Source organism: Colletotrichum godetiae (assembly GCF_030913485.1).
Source record: "Colletotrichum godetiae strain CBS 193.32 chromosome Unknown BDP55scaffold_7, whole genome shotgun sequence".
Classification (NCBI taxonomy): Eukaryota; Fungi; Ascomycota; class Sordariomycetes; order Glomerellales; family Glomerellaceae; genus Colletotrichum; species Colletotrichum godetiae.
In genome coordinates, this window is record NW_026851255.1 from 886,396 (window position 1) to 913,288 (window position 26,893).

General features: G+C 53.2%; 7 protein-coding genes across 7 annotated transcripts; 3 read left to right on the top strand and 4 right to left on the bottom strand.

The window, feature by feature from the left end:
* Positions 1-5,343: 5,343 nt before the first annotated feature.
* BDP55DRAFT_725347 (AAR2 protein) lies at positions 5,344-6,885 on the top strand (the record flags this gene model as incomplete). Its single annotated transcript, XM_060579003.1, has 1 exon — positions 5,344-6,885. The coding sequence occupies one exon, from the start codon at positions 5,344-5,346 to the stop codon at positions 6,883-6,885; it is 1,542 nt and encodes a 513-aa protein (XP_060433639.1).
* A 1,673-nt stretch (positions 6,886-8,558) lies between these two features.
* Positions 8,559-11,826, bottom strand: BDP55DRAFT_652154 (P-loop containing nucleoside triphosphate hydrolase protein). Its single transcript, XM_060574102.1, has 6 exons — positions 11,443-11,826; positions 10,105-11,240; positions 9,946-10,053; positions 9,376-9,504; positions 9,158-9,319; positions 8,559-9,072 (listed from the first exon to the last, which is right to left on the bottom strand). The coding sequence occupies exons 1-6, from the start codon at positions 11,559-11,561 to the stop codon at positions 9,053-9,055; spliced, it is 1,674 nt and encodes a 557-aa protein (XP_060433640.1). The 5' UTR covers positions 11,562-11,826; the 3' UTR covers positions 8,559-9,052.
* Positions 11,827-12,687: 861 nt separating this feature from the next.
* On the bottom strand, positions 12,688-14,826 carry BDP55DRAFT_544838 (phosphomethylpyrimidine kinase; the record flags this gene model as incomplete). Its single annotated transcript, XM_060568521.1, has 11 exons — positions 12,688-12,726; positions 12,780-12,859; positions 12,935-13,185; positions 13,217-13,329; positions 13,378-13,443; positions 13,499-13,649; positions 13,703-13,862; positions 13,917-14,301; positions 14,365-14,447; positions 14,516-14,697; positions 14,774-14,826. The coding sequence occupies 11 exons, from the start codon at positions 14,824-14,826 to the stop codon at positions 12,688-12,690; spliced, it is 1,563 nt and encodes a 520-aa protein (XP_060433641.1).
* A 765-nt stretch (positions 14,827-15,591) lies between these two features.
* On the bottom strand, positions 15,592-19,847 carry BDP55DRAFT_544633 (Rapamycin-insensitive companion of mTOR, N-term-domain-containing protein; the record flags this gene model as incomplete). The annotated part of the gene is made up of 3 exons (XM_060568494.1): positions 15,592-17,343; positions 17,397-18,843; positions 18,898-19,847. 3 exons carry the CDS (start codon positions 19,845-19,847, stop codon positions 15,592-15,594), a joined length of 4,149 nt encoding a protein of 1,382 aa, XP_060433642.1.
* A 2,345-nt stretch (positions 19,848-22,192) lies between these two features.
* On the top strand, positions 22,193-22,667 carry BDP55DRAFT_384472 (uncharacterized protein). The gene has a single exon (XM_060567181.1). The coding sequence runs from the start codon at positions 22,291-22,293 to the stop codon at positions 22,600-22,602; it is 312 nt and encodes a 103-aa protein (XP_060433643.1). The 5' UTR covers positions 22,193-22,290; the 3' UTR covers positions 22,603-22,667.
* A 447-nt stretch (positions 22,668-23,114) lies between these two features.
* BDP55DRAFT_652169 (uricase) lies at positions 23,115-24,495 on the top strand. Its single transcript, XM_060574103.1, has one exon. The coding sequence runs from the start codon at positions 23,589-23,591 to the stop codon at positions 24,489-24,491; it is 903 nt and encodes a 300-aa protein (XP_060433644.1). The 5' UTR covers positions 23,115-23,588; the 3' UTR covers positions 24,492-24,495.
* Positions 24,496-25,721: 1,226 nt separating this feature from the next.
* Positions 25,722-26,374, bottom strand: BDP55DRAFT_628483 (50S ribosomal protein L13; the record flags this gene model as incomplete). Its single annotated transcript, XM_060571907.1, has 2 exons — positions 25,722-26,240; positions 26,354-26,374. The coding sequence occupies 2 exons, from the start codon at positions 26,372-26,374 to the stop codon at positions 25,722-25,724; spliced, it is 540 nt and encodes a 179-aa protein (XP_060433645.1).
* Between the last annotated feature and the right edge of the window lie 519 nt (positions 26,375-26,893).

Below are 26,893 nucleotides of genomic sequence, written 5' to 3' on the forward strand. Positions count from 1 at the left end.
GGACGTCTGATTCGCCAACGAAAAGGACCCAACCGTAATGATGAAAGGGGGAATGAACTTGTACATTATCGGGCTCCCTTTCGTACGACGACAGCCGCACACCAGTCAATGTCCATACTACGAACTTTCAACTTCGTTTTTTTCGGCTACTAGACGCGCGGCAAAATTCTGGTTTACGAAGCGATATCCGCCTACCGATGGCTTTGGGATTTTCACGCTTCGATCGAGTACACGCACAGCATGGTTTCGATGCGTTACCTTGACCATTTTCACTGGCGCCTCAGGCACACCCGTCTGAGGCTTGATCATTCACATCGCGATGCGATGCTGATGTTTCTTCCTCGGTTTTCTTTTCTCCACATAAGATGATGCATTGGGCGACGGCTTTTCCTTGGACCGGTGTGGTTTCTGCATTTACGAGGACGGTTGAAGGGGGTCATGAATTGACGAAACGGGTGGAGGTTCGCTTTGGTTGGCCATTTTATGGCTTCATTTTGGAGAGGGTTTCTCGACATGGACGGCGAGCCGGTTTCGATTTGGACAATGTCACAAGCTCGACATTGATTGCAGGGCATTCCGGTCCCCATCCAACGAAGATGGGTGCATAAGCTGCTCTGTGATTCTCTGGAGATGAGTGATGATTGGGAAAATGAGGACCGGCATGCATGCCTGGGTGCCAAGCGCGATCGAGGCCATGACTCCATCCTTTGCAGACGATACCTTTTCCTTTTCAGACTTGAGTCCCTCGAGGGAGCTGCTCTTCTCGGACGGCGATAAGGATTTTCGGAAAACGCGGACTTTATTTCTCGGTAGAGGGCGAAAGCACAGGATTGGCAAGGACGGACCTTTGGAGTGGCCGAGATACCTATACATACACGGACGTTCAGGGCGTCGACAGAATGCGTTTGATAGTTAATTTGCTTTTCACGTCGTTGCGGAAAAGGAAATGTAAAAGATTCTCGAGAAAATACACCTCTTTCACAGCATTTTACTTGGCAGTGGTGACTCATTGTGACTGCAGCAGACATGCTTTGGATTCTGATGATGATGAATCAACCAAAAACCTACCATGATTAAACCAAGTAGTCAAAATTGGATGAACACCGTGTGGAGTGAGGCTGACAGGCTGGGAAAGCTGAAGAAAGCCAAACTGATTTGTTGCACAATTGGCATTTCTGAACGAGGGTATATCGATGTTGGAAAATGCCTGATGACGCAGATGGGGTAAGTGTGTGTGGGAGAGTAATGGTTGGTAACACCATTTTCCTTTTCAAGCTTAGACTGTGCTTTGAAGCCTCTTTTTTTTCCCCCTGGTTCTTCAACAGCGAGCGAGCGGCACTGCACTGGTGTGCTTCTTACATGCATTGGGGAACAAGGATTTGTCAAAGAAGGAAAGACAAGGGTTCAGTTTAGGGATCTCTGTGTTTGTTGGTTCCCGTTGTGTTGGTTGGGTGTTTGATTTCTCGCCAACGGTGTTAGCTAGCGTAGGCGGAGATGGAGGGGAGGAGAGGGGAGGGGAGGAGAGGAGAAGAGAGGGAGGGCCCGGGGTGCGGGGAAGGGGGAAGGGGAGGGGGAAGGGGAGGGAGCTAAGCTAGGTTTTGCTTAGTAGGTTGAACTTTTTTCTTCCCTTCGGAGAGAAAGGATCTGTGTGTAACTAACGCTACGGGAGTCGCCAGCAGCGGTCTGTTGGTCGGGTTCGCCCGCGTGCGTTCCCATGTCACGGAGGTAGTGTGTGTGTGTGTTTGTATGTGTGTGCATGTCAGTGTGTGTGGTGGAAGAAGTGTTTGGGAGGGGTTGTTGGACATGGGGGTGGATGAGTGGCGCTGCGTATTTTTATCTTTATTTTTCTGTGATACGTACGTTGGTTGGATGTAGATGAGGGGAGATGAGGGGGGTTTGTTTGTGGGAGGTTCGCGGATAGTTGCATGTCAGGTAAGAAAAGAAGGTTGATGAATGACAATGGTATTGCTTTCTTCATTGGTATTTGGGATTGAGGACCTGGTTAAGTGAAGCTTCTCGGGATGGCATCTTGGTTTTACCTCATTGTCCTCAAGGGTTTCTGTCTGGTTTTCAAGGTGTCTCGCAGCAAGAGGGGGAAAAGCTAGAAAGAGAGGAACGGAAGAAAGGGGAAGGAGGAAAAGGCCGAGGACAGGTTTTTTTTTGAGTTGCGGGACCGGAGATATATGTGCTTTCGGGAGGTTTGTTGGCCAATACACTTCCAAGGTTCCCGGTCTTATTGGAAGGGTATGTCCGGAGGAGGAGGAGGGGAAAAGGTAGGTAAGCAGGTACTCCGTACGGATAAATCTGGTAAGGTAGTGTAAAGGGTAGAGTTTGACTAAGTGACGGGTGATTGACAGGGGCCGCTGCTTCTTTTTTCGGAAAAAGCTTGTTCAAACCTTTTTGGACATTTTGCTTCCTTCCTGCTTCTATCGATGTTTCCCTTCGAATTTCTGTGCATATGCGGGATTGGGGGCTGAGTGAGAACAGACTTGCTGGTGACGAGGAGGCGTTGTTGCCCCTCCTTTCAAGAGGTTTGGGGAAGTGGGATACCGTGGGATGCGTCGTGAATGCTTAGAGAAAAGAGTCGGTGAGGCGAGATTTTCGTATTCAAGACAAATTCGCAGGACGGAGAACATTTTCCTCGCGGACGCCGGTTGGCTCGGATGCGGCGGCGATGGGAACGGTGAGGGAACACAACCTTATGGGAGGATTGATGCAGTTTCGTAATACTCGTGAGAGGGGTGTATAAGAGAAAGAACATTTTGTGTACGGCGATGTTTGGCGGTGGTGCGAAATGAGTGTTGGGCCAAGTATTGAAGTCACCTCACTCAAGGTTATCTGTTACACGTAACGCACACTCGAAAGTGTACGCGGGCTACTGAGTAAATCCGAGTACCAGTTCTTTCGAGACCTTAAAAACGCGTGGAGGGGGGCAAAACCAACCCGCCGGGTTGTTTAAATATTCGGGGTTGAACACAAAAAACAAACATACATACGCACCTTTGTAGTTTCAAACAGGACGGCATAACGGAACCCCTCTTTTCCTTCTTTTTTTTTGGCCGTTGTTAGCGGTTGTATTGGGGGCCGCGCCAAACCCGCGAAGTCCCTGCATATGGGCGCTTTTGATTGAGTTTGCTATTTTTCCCGGCCTTTGGTGCCGATGCGGTTGTGGAGTTTTTTTTTAACGGTTTGGAAAGTGAGAAACCCGAGTGAATGGAACGGCGGGGTGTGACGGCAGGGCACAGGGTTAAAAGACTTGGTGGGATTGAAAAAAAAAAAGAGTAAGGTAGGTGCAGGAGAAGAAAATGCTTCTTTTTCTTTTCTTTCCGCATTTAATCCTTGGTGTCGATGATACTAGCGTTCCTGTTTAGTTTATTGCGTTTAAACTACTTTCCGTAGCCTGCTTTTCTATTAATGTAGGTACACGTGTCAAGCACACATTCTTGTTTTGGTTTGGGGGGGTTTTTTGGCCCCCAATTGTAACGTGAAGGGACCGTGGGATGCATGGCATGAGAAAGTCGGGGGTGCCGGGAGTGGATTCTCTTACGGATATCGTGGACGGCTTGAGTGGTGGTGGAGATTTTTCCTCTGGTGGTTTGTTTTTTGGATGCGGGTTTCCCGAGTTCCGGAGGAAAGAGTGGGGATCGAGGGAGGAGGGGGGGGGGGGGGATTACGGATGTCGCTTCGGGGCGGGGCGGGGGGGAGAAGAAGAAGAGAGAAGACGTTGGTTGCTTGACGGAACCCGAACGGCGGGTGGTGCTCCACTGTGTGGACGGTGGGCATTTCTGGGCGTATCCGTACCGGTCGGTGTTCATCCTCGGTACCTTGGCCCGATTCTTGGGACGGTTGACGGGATGGCAGGCTTGTTTTGACATCCATGAGCTAAGATAACCTAAGGGACTTAGAAACGGGTAGGACAAGCCCATTTTCGCTCAAGCTGAGATCGAGGCGTTTTCCCCGTTGGCTTGGTTCCGGGCCCCATGGCACACGGATGTTGGTTGGGGCCTTCAGTGCAGGGGACTTGGAAAGGATCATGGTCAATGACAGGCACGAATGGGTGATCGGTCGCCTGGAACGATCGATGGGTGGAAATATCGCGATGCTTCCCTGGGGCTCGCTTATCGCTATCGTGGTCGCCACTTGCTCACGTCCCCTGAAGATTCGAAAGGACAATCTCCCTTAAGACTCCGTACCTTACACACTCGAACGAGTACTGAGGTGCTCCAACAGTTGACACCTACAGACCTTGGAACTACAGTGCTGAACCATCAGGCTTGCCGCCCTACCGGTACGGTAATGCCGTTCCGCGTCTCCCACCTTCCACCACCACACTCAGGTGAGATGGGTAATCTTAGCAGAGGTTACGCATGACGTAGTATGCAGTCCTCAAACCTGGAACGTGTACCGCGGGCATACGGCAACAGCATACGAGCAGCTAAGGTATCGCTCTCGCCCCCTCGTTCCTTTTGTTTTCGCCGGGCTGCCGCATTGTCTCGAACGGAAACGAAGCTAGGTGAGGGGATGGGCCAGGCCCGTCTGTGGTTGTTGGAAAATGTTGCTGTCATCCTACTGTTGTCTGAGGGAAGGAATCCCCCGGGTGAGATGGAGGGGGGAAGAAGGGGGGAGGGACGTCAAGATGGATACTGTGTAAGCATGGGAAGGAAAGAGGCACGCCGCGCCAGACAATAATAAATCTTGGTTGCTGCCTCTGCAGGGTCGCATTCCTCGATCTTTCTCCCTCTCTCTTTCTCCTTCCACAGCTCTTGAAGTCTTTTTTTTTTCTTGTTCCTCTCAAGTCTCGCAATTCGGTCGCGTCAGGGCTTGCTTTGCTGCCCCGTCTGCCCTCCGTCGCGTCTTTTTGGCCGGCACAACCTCACCCTACCTTACCTTACCTCCCTGACTGCTACCTACAACCTGGTCGACTTTTCTCACCTGCACCTTATTTTTCCATCTTTTTCGGCGTCTACCTACGGATACCTACTTCCCGACCGAGAGTGTATTTCCAGAGGCTGGATTCGCCCAACGGCAATCTCAGGCAGTCCCGAGCTGCTGTATCGTCACTCGTTCTTCTCTCGTCTTTTATTCTCGCCAACTCTTCTTCCCCGCGCCAATCCGTCGCCAGTACAACCAAGAAAAAAACCATCGCAACGCAATTTTTTCGACGACGCCTTGCTCTTCCTCAAGAATCGTCAGCGACACGCCGCTTTCGTATTTGTTATTCAGATATACCATCCGCTCGATACCCATCAGAACTAGGCCGTATCCTCTCCGCACCTCAATTTATCCGACGATTCTCAACTTCGGACGGTAGTGGGGGCCATTCCCACCATCTCCAAAAAAAATATGACCGCCGGCGCCTCCATCGACGCCCCCCTCCGGCCCGCCCTCTTCAAAAATTCGGGCCTGCCAAAGTCCGACTCTTCCGTCTCCACCAGAGCTCCATCCTGCAAATCCATCCGCGTCACCGGCGCTCATCCTCTCGGCTCTTTGCACGTACACCAGCCCGTCGACTCCTCCCTGTCGCAACAAGTCGCCATGGACCCCAACACCGTCTCCGACGACGATGAGCCCCCGCCTCTGGCCCCCATCGAGACTCTCGACATCGCCGCCAGCACCGCCCAGCAGGTCTCGCCTCAGCATGAGTATCGCCTTGGCGGAGGAGATATTGTCCTCGTCATGGACTTGCCTGCTCACTTCACCGTAGGCTACGACTCTGTCTCCTTCACCGCCCGCGAGTTTGTCGGCGTCAGGGACATCCCCCTCGGTTCGCACTTCTTCTGGGTATCGGAGACGGAGGCTAGCACCACGCGCTCTGGTTTCTGGATCATCAGCACGGCCGCCGAGAAGATCCACGTCATGCAGTGGGACAAGTTCAACGAGGTCATCGGCGAGCCCGCCAGTCAGGTCGAAGCCCGTTTCCAAAAGGATAACATCCAGGACATTTACCCCAAGATGGCACCCTACCAGTTCCGCGCTCTCAATGCTACTGTCAAATCGGCTACATCCGGTTCTTCTAGTCCCGAACCCGAGTTCGCAAGAAACACCAATATCTGGCAGCAGCTCACCAATGCCATCACCGCGCCTCTCTTGAGCAGAATTACCGCCCGCCAGGCTAGTGACTGGGCTGTGCATACCTCAGACCGCGTGAGGGGTGCGCTTATGCTTCCCGCCGAGCTCGAGCTTGAAAAGAGAATGCCCAGTGTTGTCGCGAGCACAGAGTTGAACTTTACTTTTAGCCAGGGCGCAAAGACCTACGATGCAGAAAGCGTTGGCGCTCAGCGTACTGAGCAGGCAGTTGATGCGACTGCTCACTTGCTTTCCAGCGGTGCTAGCGACGATGACGTTGTCGGCGAGCTTCAATTCGCCTTCATCGTCGGTATGCATCTTGGCAACGAGGCGTGTATCCAGCAGTGGTGGCACATGCTGGTATCCATCATCCTGAAGAGCTATACCCTGCCCCTCAAGCGCCCGGAGCTGGCCCGCTCGCTCCTGCAGACCATCACGGCTCAGCTTGTCTATAACGAACGCTACCTCGATGGCTCTGTTCTCGACTATGATCCTTCATATGCCCGTGACCTTCGCATGGCCCTGATCGTCTACAAGCGGCGACTCAATGAAGTACTCCTCGGCCTCAACTCGCTTGCCACTCCTGAACAGGCTGCCGTCGGTCAGGCCTTCTCTGAGCTTGAGACGTGGGTTTGGAAGTTTGGCTGGGATATCAGAAGCGACTACCTCAGAAAGGGAAAGACTATGCTGGAGGACGGCGAGGAGGTGGAGCTTGAAATGGACGACCTTGAGGCCGAAGATGAGCGCGGCGAGTTCGCTGCCGTGGTTGTTGAACTAGACGAGAGCGGAAAGCAGAAAGATCTTGTCTCGTGGAATTAGGGTTCCGGGGTCAGGCGCTGGTTGGAAGCAAAGGAGAAGCGACGTCGACACTCACAGTCATGTGCCAGCAGCATTAACGGCACTCAGGGAATCAGCACCTCTGAGACGGGTACAGGCACCACCGATACGAGCACTTTTAGCACAGCTGCCAACGGTAACCCGTTTCTGTCTCCGGTTCGGCCTGTGGGCGTGAGGCCGCGGCGCTTCTCATCTCGAAGAACCTCCATCATTGATATGGTTCGACCAAAGTCTCGCAACTCGAGCATGATGCATGTTGACTTTTAAGTATGGGCATCAAAGGCATGGATGGGCATCATCATTCGGCATCATTCAGCGGGGAGTTTTCAGGTGTCTGTTTTCTTTCTTGGCTTTTCTTATTTCGGGGCATTGAAGCATCGATTGGGGCCTGGCATTGTTTGACTTTTTCTTATCATCTTCCCTTTTTCCAACTCTGGCTTGTGCAGGGTTATCGGGATGGCTTTCGGTCTGCGTCTGCGTCTGCGTCTGTGATATAGGGCTGGCGCGTGAGAAGGGAGGATTATAGGTGATATGGCCCTACTCATGGCTCGGGTAGTTTTGATAGGCCGTACTTTGTATGACTGTATGTCTAGCTAGGAATCATCCCTTTTTTGCTACATGTGTGTTTTACTCTGGATCGTGAAGTGAGACTTGACGATGGCTCACATGGGAAACTGAGCCCTTTGCCTGGGGGAATCTGGAATGCCTTTGAAAGTCTTGTATTCGATCCACGTGGAAGAGACCTACTGGCTTGGACATGGGACTTTGTATGACTGGGCTGTTCGTTGACGTCACGTCTTCGGTATGCAATCACATACGCATCGGTCGTCCTTGTCTGTGGCTCGTCTCTTTTGTTCTTTTTTTTTGTCGGTCGTCTCGCCGTCAGTCAGTGACGAGAGAACAAGGTGGAGACTGGATGAGTCTCTGTCAAAGAAAGGTTTTGGGTAAGGAGTCAGGCCAGAGAGATGATTAAAGGTACATTCTGACTGGTTCGTCAGATTTGGCTTCAGAATCTGGGGAGGGAGCGGGTGGCAGACGGAGAGAATCCGCATGGTGGGATCAACGCGATACCCCTATGATGAGACATATATCCAAGCCCTCTCCCTGAGACGGTAGGCGGAATGGCGAATCTCTGCAGCAAGGGACGGGTCCAGAGGCCCCGAGATATCAAAGCCGCCCCCATATTAAATGAGTTAAACAAGGCTTTTCCCACCCTCCGGATATTTTGCAATCCGTAGGACATATGATCACCAGAGGTTGAGGAAGAACATCACATAGGTTAGGATTTATGTGTTTGTATATATGTACCACCTACCCTTTTTGTGGGAAATATGGTGGGAGGGGGAGAGTGTAGGTAGATTTCAAAGTGGTGGTGGACAACACTTAGCACGCCGTTGACAGGTCTTGGTCATTAAAGGGGAATGTACATAGAGGACAGGGGATGGATATGTTAGAAGCACGCCCACTGCATTCAGGCACAACCATGGGATATCAATACCCTTTCTGAGATCACACACATTCAGTTCGGTCCACGGATTTCCCACATTAGTCAGACAAATCGCCATCATCAGGTCTGGACAGCCTTACAATACAAGGATAGGTTTCGAATAGAGAACTACGCACGCACGACATCAAGACGTCATTGTTTGGTCAACTTTTCATGAGATGATCTTCCTATTACTACCTGAGCAGTAAGCCGCCCTCGACAGGGCCATGTCTGATATACACAATCATCTAATGCCTTTGCCGCCTGTCGAGCTTTCGACTTGAGCCATCCATTCTTGCTCGTGGAAGAGCATCAAAAGTGACTGGACCCCATTAGGATCTATATTGCAGTCCTCGACACCTATCATCGTGTCGTCTCCGTTCCGTCTTAACTTTTTGTTCAACCTGATCCACGTTTTGACCATGCCTGAAAAAATATCGCACACAGGCCCCAAACCGATATGGGCAAAATAAAAGAAACACTCAAGGAAAATGAAAATAGCCGTGGAAAAATACCAGACTGAAGGAGACACAGATACGTGTCCCGGGTACCTCGAGTCTAAAACCCCCGTCTACGTGAACGCCGATTTTGCATGAGAATTGCGCAAGTTGCCGCCGCATGATGAGTTACCTCGCCCTTGGAATAGTCCGGTTGGCAAGGTTCTTACCAACGACGACCGCCTCCTAGAGGAGCGTTGTTAGCGTTGTCTGTGAAGAAAGTCCGGTCAGCGATGAAGCCACTAGACTTGGGAAAGGGGAAAAAACGTACTACCGCCACCGCCGCCGCGGCCACCACCACGGCCACGGCCCCAGCCGCCGTAGCGACCACCACCACCGCCGCCACCGTAGCGGGTCATCTCAGCGAGACGGGGATCAATCTCTTGCTTAGCCTCTCTGAGGACGTTGACAAGGTCACGAGCCTGCTTGGAGTCTGCAACAAGTTAGCACTTTGGTCAAGTAGTAGTAAAGGGAAGAGAGATGACTGACTGTCAGTGGTGAAGAAGGTAACAGCGGTACCCTTGGCACCAGCACGACCGGTACGACCAATACGATGGATGTAGTCCTCCGAGTTGTTGGGGTAGTCGTAGTTCAGCACGTGAGTAATGTTGCGAACATCTTGGTCAAGGGGTTAGCAGACGCCTCACGGTTTGTATAGCAACGTTCCAGCCAGGAACCACGTTTGTTTGATAAATATATCAGGCTGTTTTTCACTCCGTCGAAGACAGGGCAGTCCATATGCGTCAAATGCCATCCTGGAAAGTTCAATGTACCGGGTCCTCGGGCTTGGGGAATCTTGGGGACGGCTTGAGCGAATCAAGAATTGCCACATCCACGCTTGTACCATAGGCAAATGGGAGGCACAAGGGTGGAACAGCGAGTATAGCGAGCCAACGGCTGCACACCAGACCAAGACTCCACACAGGAGCAGAGAGAACCAGGGAAACACGAATGCATCAGGCAAGAGTGCGCAATCAAGAGAGCCCCTAGACATAAGAGTAAAGTACAGCACAAGGCTGCTGGAAGTTGCCATGTAGGTTGGGGGGGAATGATACTCACCAATACCACGCGACGCGACGTCGGTCGCGACCATGATGGGAGACTTGGCCGTCTTGAATTGGTCAAGGACCCAGTCACGCTCGTTCTGCTGCTTGTCACCGTGGATGGCTACGGAATGTTAGCTGGGGTCGAACAGAGAAACAGCGTGTGGAAACGTACAAAGCGCGGGCCATCCGTCCTGGCGAAGGAAGCGGGTAATCTCGTCAGCGACACGCTTGGTGCCAACGAAGATGAGGACCTTGTTCTCCTTGTTGTCCATCATCTTCTCGAGGTGCTTGAGCATGCGGTCACGCTTCTCGCTCTCGTTGACAACCTCAACGATCTGGGTAATGCGGTGGTTGGCAGCCAAGTCCATGGAACCGATGTTGACCTGGATGAAGTCGGAAAGGAAGTCGGACGCAAGAGCGCGAACCTCCTTGGGCCAGGTGGCGGACCACATGAGAGTCTGACGGTCGGGGCGAATCTGGCCGATAATCTTGCGAATTTGGGGCTCGAAACCCATGTCCAACATGCGATCAGCCTCGTCGAGCACAAGGTAGGTGACGCGACGAAGGTTGGTCTTGCCGGCCTCGAGCATGTCGATGAGACGTCCCGGGGTGGCGATGCAGACCTCGACACCGCGGGAGAGGTCGCGAATCTGGGGTCCCTTGGGGACACCACCGTAGACGCAGGTGTTGCGGATGCGGGAAGACTTGCCGAACTTGGAAATCTCCTGCTGAATCTGGACGGCAAGCTCACGGGTGGGGGCGAGGATCAGGACAATGGGGCCATCGCCGGGGGCCAACAGAGGCTGGGCGTTGATGTGGACAATGGCGGGAAGGCAGTAGGTTAGCGTCTTTCCGGAACCCGTCTCGGCAATACCGACGACATCGCGACCGGAGAGAGCCATGGGCCAACCCTGAGACTGAATGGCAGTAGGGGCGGGGAAGCCCTGGGCCTTGACCTCGTCCATGACATATCTGGGGAAACCAGCCTCGTCGAAGGTCTCAACGGGCTTGGGGACATCGTTGCCAGCAATGGCAATCTGGTGCTTGCGGCGGAAGGACTCGACATCCTCCGGGCTGCGGTTGGCGACCTCCTCGTGCTCCTTGTAGAAAGACTTCTCGAACTTGGGCATTGTGTTGAGATCTGGGTTTGGGTTAGCGAACGCGTTGCTGGTGTTTACTTTTGTATCCAACTCACCCCATTCTTGTGTGCGAAGACCAGCGCCAAGGTTGTTCATGCGGTCACCACCACCGCCGAAACCGCCACCGCCGCCGTAGCCACCACCACCACCACCGTATCCGTTGCTGTCACTGATGATGAGTTAGCAAAATGTTTACGAGAATGAAATCGGAAGCTCAAAAACGTTGAAGCGCGCGTGGGCGTGATTTGAAGACACCGGGCTCCAGATTCGGAACACGCATAGTGTCGACAAGAAGCGTCGCGCCAAGGCAGCCGCCGCCTCACGAACCCGACCCAACGTGTTTGAGAATAGAGTCAAAGAGAGATGCTTACCCGTTGTAACCACCGCCGCCGTAGCCGCCATCGCGACCGCCTCTGTCCTGACGATCACGACCGCCGCCGTAGCCACCGCCGCCGCCGCGACCACCACCGTATCCGCCGCCGTAGGACATATTTGCTAGTTGCAAAGAGCGCGCGAAGTTTTTCTTGTCGTGAATGATTTCGCTTGAGCGATGTCAGATACGGGCAAGAAAGACCGTGGGGAGAGTAGAAGACGCGAAGAGACTCTTTTTCTGGAGCGAACCGAAAAGAGGACTGATGCGTAGAGGGAGGGGATGGAGGTTTGTGAGATGGAGAGGAAGAGAGGGATGCAGATGAAAGAAGGGGAGAAAAAAAGAGTAGGAGGGTCAAAGGTTTTGGGGGAGCGCGAGGGAAGGCGGCCGGGGGTGAATTTTTTTTTTCTTTGCCTGCCAAAACTTTTCGGCGACCGCTACCAGAAGGACCCTGCTAAGGCGAAAAAGGTACGTACTCAATGCACGTGGACCTGTTACGGCCTTTATCGGTCGGAAAAGATGGTGGATCTGACTCGCGATAAGGCACCTCTGCCAAATCTGCACACTGCACACTGCTGCAGCGACAAGGTTCTTGACTCTGGAGTTTTTTCTCTCTCTCATTTTGCTTCGTTACTATGGCACTTTGGTTTGAACCGGGGGTCTCCAGCTTTTCAGATTCTTGCATGCGAATTGCGGAGACCTGGTTTTGAATGATTGGAAATCGTTTGGCCTCGAGTGAGCCTCTCAACACAAACGGTGCAAGGGAACCCTTTGACTGCTGGTGTTTGGCCTCAGTACCAGCAATTGGGACGGCATGTGCACCTGCGGCGGGAAGTCAAGGGAAGGAAGCACGGCAAGCTGTATCAGACGACATGGGAAGCTTCTGTTCAATTCAGCCTGACTGACAATGCTTGGCTTTCTCGCCTGCCTATTCTAATGTCTAGTTACCTAGATTATACTCGAGTTAAGGAAGGTGAGGTAAGGTAGGCGGAGAAAGTTCGTCCATCATCTATGAGGCTGTTTGAGTATCAAGATGGCAGCAATGCAATGGAGGGGACAGGGGCCATCATCCTTGCCTCTGTTTTGCTACACCCGTTTCCAGTTCAAGGCCCTTCCTCCATCCATCGTCTTTTGTTGAAAGGCCCGTTCTACAGAGGGTATGCAAAGCCTTTGTTTATTCGACAAACAGCGATTCTCACCGACAGAATGTCATTGCCAGCTTCCCGGTAAACTTCCTCACCGAAACTCACCGGTAAGGAAACATTTCCCAGAAGCCAATCTCCATCTACAACACAGTTAGCCCAAGCTTCACCCCGCCCAACAAACATCGGAACCAACCTTTGTGCCGTGAATGAAGATCTTGACCAACCGCTCTATACTCGACGGACTCTGCAACGCGGCATGTCTCTCAATCAACTCTGGTCATTTACTCTCGGTCAGCAAAACACCCTAGTCAATCATGTCAACCATGACAGAAAATCATCTCCACAAACCTGAGCCGGTCTTCACCGCCCCAACATAGTCATCGGCAACGTAGTTCTCGATCCACTTCCAGTACGTGTTCTCCTCGCGCTTCGTCTTGACGTCGCCGTGGAGCTGCTTCGCCACGGCGCCGTATCCGAGCAGGCACGGCGCAAGAGCCATTTGCAGCGCGATCCAGTCCTCGCTGACGCCAACGTCGAGGACATAGCGCGTGTATGCCGTGCAGGCTGCGTATGGCCCTTTGTCAGTTTCGTCCTCGTGTCTCTCATAGGATCAGCATTCACGGGATAGACTTGCCTTGATGTTCCTCTGTGGCCTCAATTTCAGGCACAGTGATGCCAAAGCCCTTGCAGTAGTCGATGTGCAGGCTCATCTCACGTGTTATGTGGTTAACGATTGTAGCACCCTAGATGAGTCAATACACAACCCGTCCACCACCTTGGGCAACACCTACGGCTGAGATGTCTGCTATGCTCTTCGCCTTGTAAGAAGCTAGCGCATTGGCTCTGGCGAAATGGACCTATGAAAGAAGATGAGCAACCAAGAATTTCGGCCGGGGACCGTAGCATACATACCAAATATAGGTAATCCTGGATAAGATACTGCTTAAACGACTCCATGGGCAGCGTCCCGTCTCCCATTGCCATGACAAAAGGATGGTACACAAAAGTCTTCCAAACATCCTTCACGTCTGGCCTCTCGAGCATGTATTCGATGAAACGCCCCCTGACGACTCCAGTCAACTCGCTGCCTGTATCAGTGGCTCAGGGCAAACTTACGGTGCAAAAGGCAGCGTCTGGATAGAGTGAAAGTGGTTCAACGGACCATGTCCCTTCCCATACCCAGGGGCGGTCTTGATCCCAGCCTCTATGTACCGACAAGCCGACTTGACAGCTTCCGGCACACCGAGACCCTTTGCCAAGTTAGACGCGATAGCAGCTATCACTTGAATCAGCCTTATCAGCTCAACAGCAAACAAACCTGCAAACTCACAAGCCAAAGAACAGCCAGTCCCATGCGTATTCGTCGAGCTCTGATACGGACTCTTCACATGCCAAAACTCGCCATGTCCATACAACACATCCACAACGACAGCCTTCTCCCCCTCGCTCCGCGCAACAGTGAGGTCCTCTTTAAACGGCGCGTGCCCGCCCTTGACGAGCACCCACTCGGGCCCCAGCGCCTGCACCGACTTAGCCATCGCCTCAAGGTCCTTGACGCTCTCGACCTCGATCGAGTCGTGCCCCGAGTCCTCGAGGATGAGCTTGGCCTCGGGAATGTTGGGCGTGAGGACAGTGGTGAGCTTCAGCAAGCCCTCCAGCAGCTCGGCGACGGCCTCGCGGGGGAGCAGCTCCGCGCCGCTGGTCGCGATCATGACCTATGGCACTTTGTGAGAAAATTCCGGGTTCTATCTGAAGTGAGAGAAGGGTCTCTTTCATACCGGATCCACGACCACCTTGGGAACATTGTGTCTCTTGAGAGCCTGAACAACCGTCTCAATCGTGGCAGGCGAAGCCAGCATGCCTGAGGTCCCGAATTAGTTGCTTAAGCCTATGGGGCCAAGAACAATCGCCAGTCACGCCAAATCTCACCAGTCTTGACAACGTTCACCCCGATATCACCAATACAGGCATCAATCTGCTTGAGCAGAAACTCCTGCGGCACATGGTGGATGTCATGCACACCAGTTGTATCCTGCGCCGTCAGCGCCGTGGTGGCCGTCATGGCGTAACAACCATGCGCCGCGATGACCTTTTGATCCGCCTCGAGGCCCCTTTTAAGCCCACGTCAGCAACATTCCTAGAATGCCTCTCGGCATGCAGTGGCAGCCTGAGAATGTGTGTACTCACGCTCCGCCGGAGCAGTCCGAGCCGGCAATGACGAGAACTCGTCCCTGAACCATGGCGAACGAATGTAGGAACGCAAGAGTGCGCTGGTCAAAGAGGAATGCGGCCGACTTCAGTCCGTGTTGGGGCAAGACAAGTCTTTGATACGTGTGAGTAAGGTTTCAATCCACCGGAGCCTCTTTCCGTGCAAATGGATCGGACATCATCGGAGGACGGGGTTAGGCACGGCTGACGACGGAGGGATCGGTCGCGGGTCGAAGATGTCACTCAAGTGGGGGCGGGGCACCCCTTAGGTTTTGCTCACCTCAGTGAGGTACTCCGTAAAACACTCGACTTGCAAAACTCTTCTTCGTGTTCCCACGCCTTACTATGACCGCGCCTTACTGGTGAGTCACGCATCACGTAAAAGATATAGTCAAGCCTACCTTCTTAGTATGTACAGCCTTCACTCGAGACCCATTACTGGCAAGAAAAGCAAGAGTGAACCTAGTGAAACATGAGAAAACAAGCCACTTTTGATTTAACTATCGTGCCGACACCCTCCCTACACCATTTGGGAATCCATATGCAGATGGCCACCAACTCCATCCTGTCCCTGCTCGCTCTTGAATGTCAATCCGTGGCTTCTCGAGGTCCCTTTGCCGGCCAAAACCTTAGCTGGAGACTATATCCACTCCCCCAAGTCCCGATTTTTAGTACAAGAAAAGCCAACAAGCAAAACGCCTCATCATGATGTCTCTCGAAATCCACCGGTAACCTCCCCTTTCAAATGCCAAGCAGTCCTTGATGATGGGCGGTTGTGTGCAACGGTGAACACAGCCTTACGCTGTCTCTGTCGAGTCAGCTGAGCTGTCTGTGTCAAACGAACTCAAGCTGTCCGATCGTTCCGCCTTCGGCAAGGGCTGAGTCTCCGTCTCCAGCTCCGACGGGTCTGAGATGCTTCTCTGTCTCTCGGTTCGATTTTCGTCACCCGAGGATACGTTTTCCCCATCTTCGTCTCCATCATCGTCTTCAGATCCACTATCGCTGTCTTCGTCAAAGACGATCCTTCGGAGAACGTTTTTGTCAAACATTTCGAGAACCATTCGTCTGATAGGCAGGCGGTAGTGATTGTACTCAAGCATCGTCATTACGCGCTTGAACATTTTGGGGCATCTAAAGCCTGCCACCTTGTGCTGCCTGATCTGCATCAGTTCACCCATTGCCCGCTTGTACAGAACCATGTTGCCGAGGTCGACAACGAGATCCAGGATTCGTTGATTGATGGCCTCCTCGTTAGTGAAGGCCGGCAGCTCCTCCTTCTCCAGAGGCGGACGCGCTTCTGTAGGGGGTGGCGGGGTCAAAAAGGTCTTCTGCGTATCTGGCAACGCAATCTTAGAGGCAATAGCGTGCTTCCAGGGTTTGAATGAGAAGAATTTGGACAGGTTGTTGGGAATGCAGAATCCCATCGACTCTCCTCGTGGTGAAAGGTTTGCATCCCATCCACATTCTGACAGGATCTCAAGACCGTGTGCGGATCGAGAGACTAGTCCCAGAACGAAGAAGGCGGTACCACGAAGACTCATCACCTCGTGTTCTTCAGCAATCTTAACAATGTCCTCAATGACATCGCATGATTCGATAAAGGGTGCACCGAGCTCCATGGATCCCACGTTGCCGACGGCCCACATGGAGGCCTTGACCTTCAGCATGAGCTCGGGATCTTCCGATTGCATGCCGTACTCTTTGATTGTGCTCGCAAATTCAGCAAAGTGTCCCTTGTCGCTCAGTAGCTTGCAGCCCTCTTGAGTGCGTGCAAGCTCGCGATAGAAGTGCGGTGGAATATGATTCTCTGGCTCGGCATCTGCTTGAACGTCGTCCACCATGTTCATGCGGTTCTGGTGCTCTTCTGGATTCTCTAGGAATGCCTTGGCCAAGCTGGTCTCAATCACACCAACATATGAGTCGTTTCGACCGAGGAACCAGTCGTCCATCTCATTGCTGATATAGTCAACGCCGTCGAGGTAGTGGTAGCCAATGGACGAGGACAAAAACCGCAGTAGGAGAGGCGCGCCGATCTCTCCCAAATGGTCCATTGTCGGACGACACTGGACAACATACTCCAGATATGCTTTCTTATTGCATGCCTTCTCGAGAATCTTGACCGCGGTTCGGCAGACCTCTACCTCGGGGTCGTACAGTTGGTCGCACAACTTCTCGATGGCCCACTTCCAGTCGATCTTGCCGTGGGAGGGCTGGGATGCATCGAAAGGTCGGGTGGCGTACTTTCGCAGCGCGTTCGTCGCCGTGATGCGAATCTCCCTCGTCCCAGACGTAAGTGCCTGTTCAATAAGCACTCGCGGATGTCCCGGGATGCTGTAGTCAAAGTTTGAGAGGAGCATTTTGATCAAGTCAGGGCGCTGTTTGTGCCCGAGAATGTGATACATCATGTTGAACATTCTCCAGCGTTGTAGAAGCTCCAAGCCCCTGGGGTCACCACTAAGGACTCCAAGCATGGGGAAGTATCCTGCGCAGAGTGTGCTTTGCAGACGACCAGGCGAGAACATTGGATCCGTGGATGTCAATCCGCTGCTCTGCATTGTTTGTTAGTCTCACGATGAAAGCGCAGATCTTATGTCTTGCTTACCGGATCGCATTGAGCGAGGCACTCGGCTATCTGCCGTAACATCTTATGATCTTGCAGGTACTGGAAGCCCTCATTTGACTGAAGCAGAGTGTGCATCAGCGTACATCCGATCCTGACATACTTTTGAGAATTCTTGTTGCTTGTAACATCCGAAAACCTGTGCTTAAAAGGCCGGTAGAAGCTCATGATCCTGTTCATGAACTTGGAAACTCTGTTGACCTCGTCTAGTCGCTTTCCGTCCTGAAGTGGCCCTTCGATGACTCGCGAAATGACATCCCAGTTCCATTTCAAGTAGTTGGAACTGTTCAGTACATTGGAATCGACCAAAAGCTGACGGATTGCGCCCTCTTGAACCACAATCCCGGCGTTGCTTTTTCGGTGCATGTCTGCAAGGTTATCGCTGGAGGGGAGAGTTCCAGCAGTCGCGATAGATGGCGTGCTCCTGTACAGCGTCTTGCTCACCGAGCTAATCTGATAAACTATGCCCGAGGCAACGAATCTGTTGTCGTCTTTGAACTGAGTTGCCGCAGCGAAGAGTTCCGGAAGTAGAGGTAAGTCATTGCTCCATGTCGCAGGGAGGAGCCTGCTTGCTAGCTTCAGCACCTCACCGATCAAAAGACACGTCTTTCTGGACAACTGAGGGTCGCTGGTCCTGGCAACTTGGAGCAAATTTTCCAGTAGACCGGCCTTGACAAACGTGGCCAGAAGCAGGGCGGTGTAGTGATCCATGAAGTTTTGCTCTCCACTGTCTTCTTCCACAGGCAGAGGATTGGCTGAGGGGGTCTGGTTCGTAACTGATTTGAGGCTTGCTACCCTTCCATATGTCGTCAGGCGGCGACCGGCCAGGAAGGAAGAAGCCCATGAAGGGGACTTGATCCGGAGAAGAAGGTAGACGAGATCGATGACTGTCTCTCGGATGGTTGCCTGTGGAAGCACCATGCTAGTGAGCAATGATTTGATGGCTCGAGAGTCATGCATAGTCAGCATCATCAAACCAGGCCAGCTCTTGAGGATTTTGGTGATTGCCTTGGCGTTCTGCTTGAGTAAACTCTCATTTGCGAGGATGATATCTGTGAATGCCGTGAAGAGAACCTCCAGATCATAACCGGAGCGCAAGTAGATTCTCTTCTGTGGGTTGTCCAAGATCTGCATATAAGACGCCGTGAGTGATTCGGGCGATTTATATGATCCTTCGATCAAAGCCTCAGAAAGCGGTGATAGGCCGCCAGAGGCCACTGCCAGGGCTGGGTCACGAAGCATGACTTCAGCGAGTGTTTCCAGGCAGATGGAGCGTAAACGGTCTTCAGCCTGCTCTGCAACAGCGGCTATAGTCCTCACAACGGCACGTGAAAGCTCTTTGACTCCATCCTTGACATCTAGGAAGGCCCGGACAAACTTCAAGGCCTGTTCACGCTCCAGATCTGCTTTTCGGTCTTTGATTAAAGATCTACTGCTCGTTAGCTACGGTCTTGCCAAAAGTACAAACAAGGCCGGAACTCACGTCACGACAATAATGTCAGTATTCAAACTGCGGATCTTCTTCAACGAAGACACATCTGAGATGGCATAGCGAATCATTCGGTAACCAGCTGCCACCACTTCTCTGGCCTCACTGAGGAGCATGACTTGCATGCGAAGACCGAAGACCGACCATACCAGATCATACTTGAGAGTCGGATGTCGCCTGAACAGGTCAACCAGACTATTTCCTCGACTGACGTAGTATTCTGGCGGCATACCCTCCTGCTCAAGCGCCTGTAGCAACTCAGCCAAGAGGAAAGTTGGTGACTGCTCGGCCGTCTCTTCATTGTCAGAACCAGCACCACTGCGAGAGGCACTGGGAGGTGAGCGCATGCCATTGTTGGCAGAAGAAAACAATGGCTCAGTTGTTCTTTGTCGTGTGGGGGTGGTGGGAGTCGCCTTGAATCTCGAAGCGTCTGTAATCTTCTGCCGTAGGTTCTTGATGCGCTGGTTGGACGCATTCAGCTCTGCTTCGACTTTGGCTCTCTGCTCCTTGGTTTGTTTTGCCTTCTTGGCGTTCAAGGCTTCCAGCATATTCTCACTTCCGTCCTTGATCTTCATCTCTCGATTCAGCTGTTCCCTAAGGGCAGCTAGAGTCTGCTCTGCAGCCGTGGCGGGATCTTCCTCGTCGACCTTATCGATGCTGTAGATGTCGCCTCGGGAGCCAGAGCGAGATGGCATCATCTGGCTGCGCAGCTCAGAACTAAAGCTCCCAGGGGCGATGGAGGGGTTGAGGGAGGAGCCTCGGGGGCCGAAGCTGACGCCCGAGGCGCCCAGACTTCTCGATCCATTGACAGAGGCGGATGGCGGCTGGAGGCCACCAGTGCTCTCTATGCGCTCGAAACTCGGACGGGGATTGAGGGTATTGGCGCTCGATGCCGACTGTTGAGGCGACAGTGCCTTTTGAGACTGTCCGGAGGCGCTCAGCATCTTGGCGATGCCTCTCTATGTTACCACCTTTCTGCGGGGCTTCTCCGGAGGTTCTTGCATTCGGGCGACTGTTATTTCAATCCTGCCTCGTTGATAGAAGGTTGTTATCGGGGTATCAGGGGTTTTGGTGGTCGTGGTCGGGGTTCGTCCGCGTGGAGTCAGGGACTGTCGCCGATCGCTTGAGGCTCTATCGCGGTAGGTGGGTAGGGAGTTCCGAATCGAGGTTCAGACAATTTTTTGAAATGCAGGCGGTCGAGATACGGCGAGAGAGGTCCGGAGGAGCAGGTGTTGATCAGGCGAACGTTCGAATCGCAGGCTGTTGGGCGCAGATGGGCGAAGTTGGTCGGCCACCCGCAGAGCCACGCCAAGAGGAGGGCAGGACGTCAGTCCGAGTGGAGATGCGATGGGAGTTTAATGCTGAGTACATGCGATTTACGCATCAGAAAGGATTGGTAGTAGGGATGATTCGGAGATTCCAACCGTGGCAGATGTTCTCGAGGATGGTGTCGCTTGAGGTCGGTCGAAATAAAACTGCGCACTTGGGTTATTCGTGATCGATGATGAGTCCTGGCGGAAACAATCGCCGTTGTCGTTGTCTCGATTGTTGCGTGGTGCTGCGGCGTTCCAGCCGAGTGCTCGTTCACGGCCCACAGTTGACGGTAAAGTAAGGTACTCGGTCGCCGGATACCAACCTGAGCCTGGATCCTCACAGCTTCAGTAGTGGATCTGGATGCGCATGGGTTGCTGCTGCGGGCTTGGTGGTTCAGCGGCGTTCAGAAGTCGAGTGCGGTCGCGCGCAGCCTGCAGTGACGGGAAGATGTGTGGTTGCTGCCAATGTCACCCGTAGACCGCAAAAGGCACTGATACTGGTGTCTGAGGTGGGTGGTGTTCAGGGGTGGTTTTCCAAGGTGGTGCAGTGTCCACGGCCACGGCTGCCGCGAAGTTGCGAGGTTCTGTTCAAGCTGTTCAGAGCAACTTAGACTCCAAGGACAGAGTGGGCAGCGTCTGCGTCAGTACACTTCCGAAATTTTTTTACCTGCCCCGACGTAACAGGTAATGGAAGGTAAAGAGAGGTGAGGTAAAGAAGCTCAAGGTAAGGCACAGCTCAGAGCGTGAGGAATAAGGTACCTTAGGCAGACAGTACAGTCAGTAGGTAGTAGGCTGGAGTTGTTGAAAGTACTTTCCAGGTAAGGTATGTACGGATTTGGCAGCACCCAGTCCATTGTTCGGGTTCAGATTTGGAGTCGGACCTCGTCCATGCACGCACTCAGCCAAGTCCACCTTTTTACCTTATTCATTCAGCCATTCTGAATAACGATCAATGCGGTTGTTAATTACCTTCAGATCACGTGTGCTAGACAGCTTCTGCCTGTCTATTAAATCTGCAAGTATGTGCCTTACCTCCTACATGCGAATCTGGGAGGTGCCCGTGGGTATGGAAGTTCGCTCTTTCTCCTTCTTCTGCTGAGGTGAGCTGCTGGGCTGCTGGGCTGCTGCATGCGCCGTAACCTGGAAGGAAGCAACCTCAGCAGCCCCGCTTCCTGATCGCTTCGTCCCCCTCACCGAAAGCTTGGACCATGTATTTCCCCCCTTTGGTGACAATAGAAGATGTCGAGTACGGGTACTTCCCCAGACAGGGCACCACGCCTCGTCGTGCTTGGCTCAGAAGGTAGGAGGACTGCGTAAGAGACCAATGGGAACGCTGCCGTAAGCTGCAGCTGCCTCTATTTCTAGCTACCTTCTAGCGTCACGTCTGCTGAAGGGGTACATTGACCTGGATAACACAGGTAAGTTGTCGATAAGCCCCAGATAATGGAAGGTACGAAACCTTGACCCATTATCTGTACGGATACAGGTGCGTCTCTTGGCACCACTCAGTCCAACTTTGACGATCAACGACCAGCGACCAACGAGAACTTACAAGAATGGTCGCCTTATCTTGGTCACGATAGCTCGGGCAACTCTAGAACTCCCGTCAAACTGTTCCCCGCCATGATATACTACGTATGTAACTTCAGCCGTAGACTTTCCTAGAGTCAAGTAGCTGTCGATAATCATTTCCATCCAAGAACCAGCTTCTGTTCGGGTGAACCTGGGTAGACCAAGTCGACCTCGGGCGAGCCCATCTCCGTACCTGATGCGTATTGCATAGAGAGAAAGAGGTGCCCATGAACACTCATCATGGACCATCCTACTCACGGTCCCGAGGAAATCCCTTGCCGTCTGAAGCTGCTTGTGCCACAGCATCAACTGCCACTACCAATGCTGAAACGTGGCCGGCTCCCCCATCCGCAGTCATTCGATGCCTCGGGGACATCCACCTCTATCCGTGTCAGACAGACTCGTCAGTACTCGTGGCGGAGATAGGAATCAACCTCCCGGGTCGAGAAATATCGACGAACAAAGACTCCCATCACCCTCACAACAAACATAATGGACAGAAATGATTCTGTCAGAATCAGTCACCACTACAGGATTTGCATCTTCGGCCTTTCGGTCTAATATCCACAGTCCCGAAATGGCGGGGCCCCCGGTTCCTTCGCGCGCCCGTCCTTGGCCAAACCTCACCTCACCTCATCTCACTTCACCTCGACCTCACATCAGGCCGGAGAGCGGCGGCACAGCGGCGGGCTTTGCAAAAGAGACGGCTGGCATGATGTGTGGGTATCTTGGTGTTCCCATGTTGGTAGTGAAGCATTCATGTACATGTTCCCATGGTATGAAATGTCTACCCTTGCGCGGAGCCGGCCACTAGAGGTCCAACAGGTACATCACGAACGTCTGCGGCTCTGTAAGATCCTTTGATTTCGTCGAGTCTTCATTGGTTCCATAGATGCGGACCCTGGAAAAGAAGTGCAAAATCAACTACCGCCCACGGTAGCTAGTTACGGCACAACTTGCCGCCTCTCGTCCATTTTTTCCTTCAAAGCCCTAGAGGCTAGAGGCGTTTGCCTCATGGAGCTGAGGTACCAAACACGGCCCAGAGCGTTTCTCGTCGGTCCCGCCCTGGCGCAGAGAGCCGTAGGGAGACAGCGGCTGCATGCGGCGCCTTGCCTGCCCAGCGTCCAAAGGGCATCGGCGGGCTCCGGGGGCTCCACCCGACACCAATAAGACCATTCTACCCCACGGCTGCCGGGCCCTATCAAGCGATCGGGTCAGTTCGGCCAGGCCATTGGGCCGCTCCCTGGTGGCCCTTCCCACCTGGCATCCCCCGACCCGCGGGGCCACCCTTACACAGTACGTACATCCCAGCAGCTAAGCAGAGACTTGCAGAGGGCAAACATTGCGTGCCGATTCAAGACGCGACTACGCTATCTATCTGTGCTGGTTGCTGATGTATCTCCGGCCCGGCTCTTGTCAGTGGTGGGTGACGTCCAACGAAGCTAATCTGAGAGTGAGAACCTCAACCATTTCCTTCTCTTGCATCTTGATATAAAACCTATCGCCGCCCCTCTGACCTCTTCTCTTGTGACCTTGCTCTTGTCCTCTGTCTCATCATCACCAACCAACAACCACGTCCTTATCGGTGCTTTGTCTTGAAGTCTATCCGTATCTTGAGCTTGAACCCCTTGGCAACTTGCTCTCATCCTCGCTCCTCATATCACCATAACATCTCATCTCATCTTGTCTATACGATACCATCAATCTCATCCGTGATACCCCAGACCCCTACGTTTTGTTCACTTTCCTCCTTCTCAAACCTCACAAACCCACACACACACACACACACGCAACTTCACAATGGCCGCCTACCTCGCATCCGCCCGCTACGGCAAGGACAACGTCCGCGTCTACAAGGTCGAGAAGAACGGCAACACCCAGACCGTCACCGAGATGACCGTCTGCTGCCTCCTCGAGGGCGAGATCGAGACCTCGTACACAGTCGCCGACAACAGCGTCGTCGTCGCCACCGACTCCATCAAGAACACCACCTACATCAAGGCCAAGGAGAACCCCGTCAACCCCCCGGAGCTCTTCGCCTCCATCCTCGGCGCCCACTTCCTCGAGACCTACGCCCACATCCACACGGCCAACGTCAAGATCGTCCAGCACCGCTGGACACGCATGACCATCGACGGCAAGCCTCACCCGCACTCCTTCTTCCGCGATGGCGAGGAGACCCGCAACGTCGAGGCCCGCATCTCCCGCAAGGACGGCATCGCCCTCACCAGCGCCATCCAGAAGCTCACCGTCCTCAAGTCCACCGGCTCCGCCTTCCACGGCTTCGTCCGCGACGAATACACCACCCTCCCCGAGACCTGGGACCGCATCCTCTCCACCGACGTTGACGCCGCCTGGACCTGGAAGTTTCCCGACCTGGCCGCCGTCCGCGCCGCCGTGCCCAAGTTCGACCCCGCGTGGCGCGCCGCCCGCGACATCACCATGAAGACGTTCGCCGAGGACGAGAGCGCCAGCGTGCAAAATACAATGTACAAGATGTGCGAGCAGATCCTCGACGCCGTGCCCGAGACCCTCACCGCCTCCTACTCGTTGCCCAACAAGCACTACTTTGAGATTGACCTCAGCTGGCACAAGGGGCTCAAGAACACGGGCAAGGACGCCGAGGTCTACGCGCCGCAGTCTGGTCCCAACGGTCTTATCAAGTGCGAGGTCGCGCGCAAGCTCGAGACTGCCAAGTTGTAGACGCATGGTTGTCTGAGGGAGCGGGTGAGTGAGATAGGGGTGTAGAGTGAGGATGAGAGAAGAGGCTTTCCTGTCAGAATCCATCGAGATTCGCCACTTGCATTTACCGGCGTCCATGACCTGGTCAAGCCTGGCCGGGTGATTTTTATAGTAATAATGAGCAATGACTAAGAATATGACAAACCATCTGGAATGTTCGTCTCCTTGCGGATTTGCTGTGATTTGATTGATGAGCTCACTCAATATATGAACGTTCCAAAACTGGAGCAAGCCGAGTTTCCATGGAGTCAGTCGTGATGCTACAAATTGAGGTTTCCAGAGAGGGCAAAATGCTTCTTGGTTGTTTTTTCCCCTGCGATTTATGATGTAAAAAATGAATACACCCGAATTGCCATAATATTCCTAAGCTTAAAGTGTAACAGACATTATGACAAGCGACCATCCTCTCATAATTTGGATTGGACAACAGTATTAGACGAAGGATCTTGTTACGACGTTCCTCATGTAGTATGAATTGTGCTTATTGATTCGCGGCAAGTTCAAGGTACTCAACAGAAGAGAATAATTCATTTGAAGTGCATGTATATTCTAGAAGCATCAGCAAGCGGCAGTACTCGTGGCTTTTCGACAGGGGGCAGAATTCAAAGATGAAAAATATTCATACAAACCAGCCTCTGAGATCACTCAGCAATAGGAGGAATAGTAGGAAGCTAAAAGATCAAGTCCTCACATAGTTGACATTATCACCCGTGACGGAGCATGCCCAGTCTACACACTTAACGCCAGATTCTCTCATGTCACACTCAATCTCCCCTTCTTCTGTTGATTCCTGCCCTTCTCTTTTTCCTCGCCTGTACTAAAGATTCATAAGGTACCAATGCTCAGGTAGTAACATTCTCGGTATCTCTCTCAACGGGCGCGCTTGAGAGCCTGGAAAGACTCTAGTGGATTGCCCAACCGCATGTCGGGCAGCCAAGGCTCCTCATCCCACGACCGAATCATATCAACGACAACCAAGATCCAACACTCGATAGAAAACGCCGCCACATTGCAGAGAGCCATTGGACTTTATAGTTTTTGAGAATGCCCGTATTCGTACAGAATATACACGCCGACTCAAGACGGCTATACTACAACGTCTCGCTCATCTTCCACCCTCCCTACCGCTTTTCAACCTCCCTCCACAGCCACTGTTCCGTAATGAGAGAGCCATCAACAGCGCCCCCCTGCTCATATCCTCTGCGAATCCGCCTCCCGAATCGCCTTAACCTGCTCCTCCCAGCCCGTCTTCCCAACAGCAACATCTCCAAACCGGATAACATTCTGCTTATACGGATGCGCCTCCCCCTCGAAAGCCTTCAACCGCGCAAGCCTCTTCTCCCTGAGCCTATTCTTGGGCAACATCCCGCTCACCGCCTTCCGCAGCACCTCGGCACCGCCGTGCTTCTCCATCAACACGTCCATCGTCACCTGCCGCAGGGATCCCGGGCGCGTGTTGTGCCGGTAGTACGTCTTTTGCCACTTCTTGCGTCCCGTCACATGCAGCGCCGCGCAGTCCGTCACGACGACGTAGTCGCCGCAGTCCGTCGACGGGTCCCAGGTCGGCTTGTGCTTGCCCATCAGGATCACGGCGATGCGGCTCGCCAGGCGGCCCAGCGAGGGCGGGGTGACGCCCGGTTGGGTTGAGAGGACTTCGTGGGGCGCCGAGGCGGAGATTTGGTGCCATACGCGGGAGTAGGAGAGGCGCGTCTGGAAGAGTTGTATTTTGTGGTTAGTTGAAAGGGTTTTCCGATTCAAATTGCTTCTTGGGAGGGAAAGAGGTGTAACTCGATTGTGGGAGGCTGAAAAGGGGGAGAGCTTACCAGGCCAATGGTTTGCGACATCTTGAAATGTGTTTTCTTGGGCCGGCCGCCTCAGCCGACGTTCAGTCTCGTTGTGGTTTTTTTTCTTCGCGGACCGGTTGGGTCAATCGGACGGCTCTGGCAGCGGGTAAGCCAGCGACAATGTCGTCGTCGGATCTCGGAAGAAGGAATGTCGTCGTTTCGCGTTCTGGGCGTCGTTGGCGATCTCCTCGATAGGTAGGCTGACCTGAGCTTCTCCCAAAAATTTGGAGCCAGGAGCGTCCTCACGTGATGATAATGATAAGCCGTCCCCAGCTCTCGGTGGTGACATCTAGAGACCAAGTGGTGCCAGCTGGTGAGTCCCGTACACCTCAGCTGCAGAGACCGAGCGCCGACTTTGGGCCGATGCTCTTCAACATCAAATGGCCCGAGCGTTCTCATGGCGGGGCAGAAGATGGCAGAAAGCAATGAGGCGATGCGATCCAATTGCGCCGTGCTCGCTGTCCGCTGGCCGCGAGTGGGAGGAGGAGGGGCAGTACGATTTCAAAGCAAAAGCCCAGA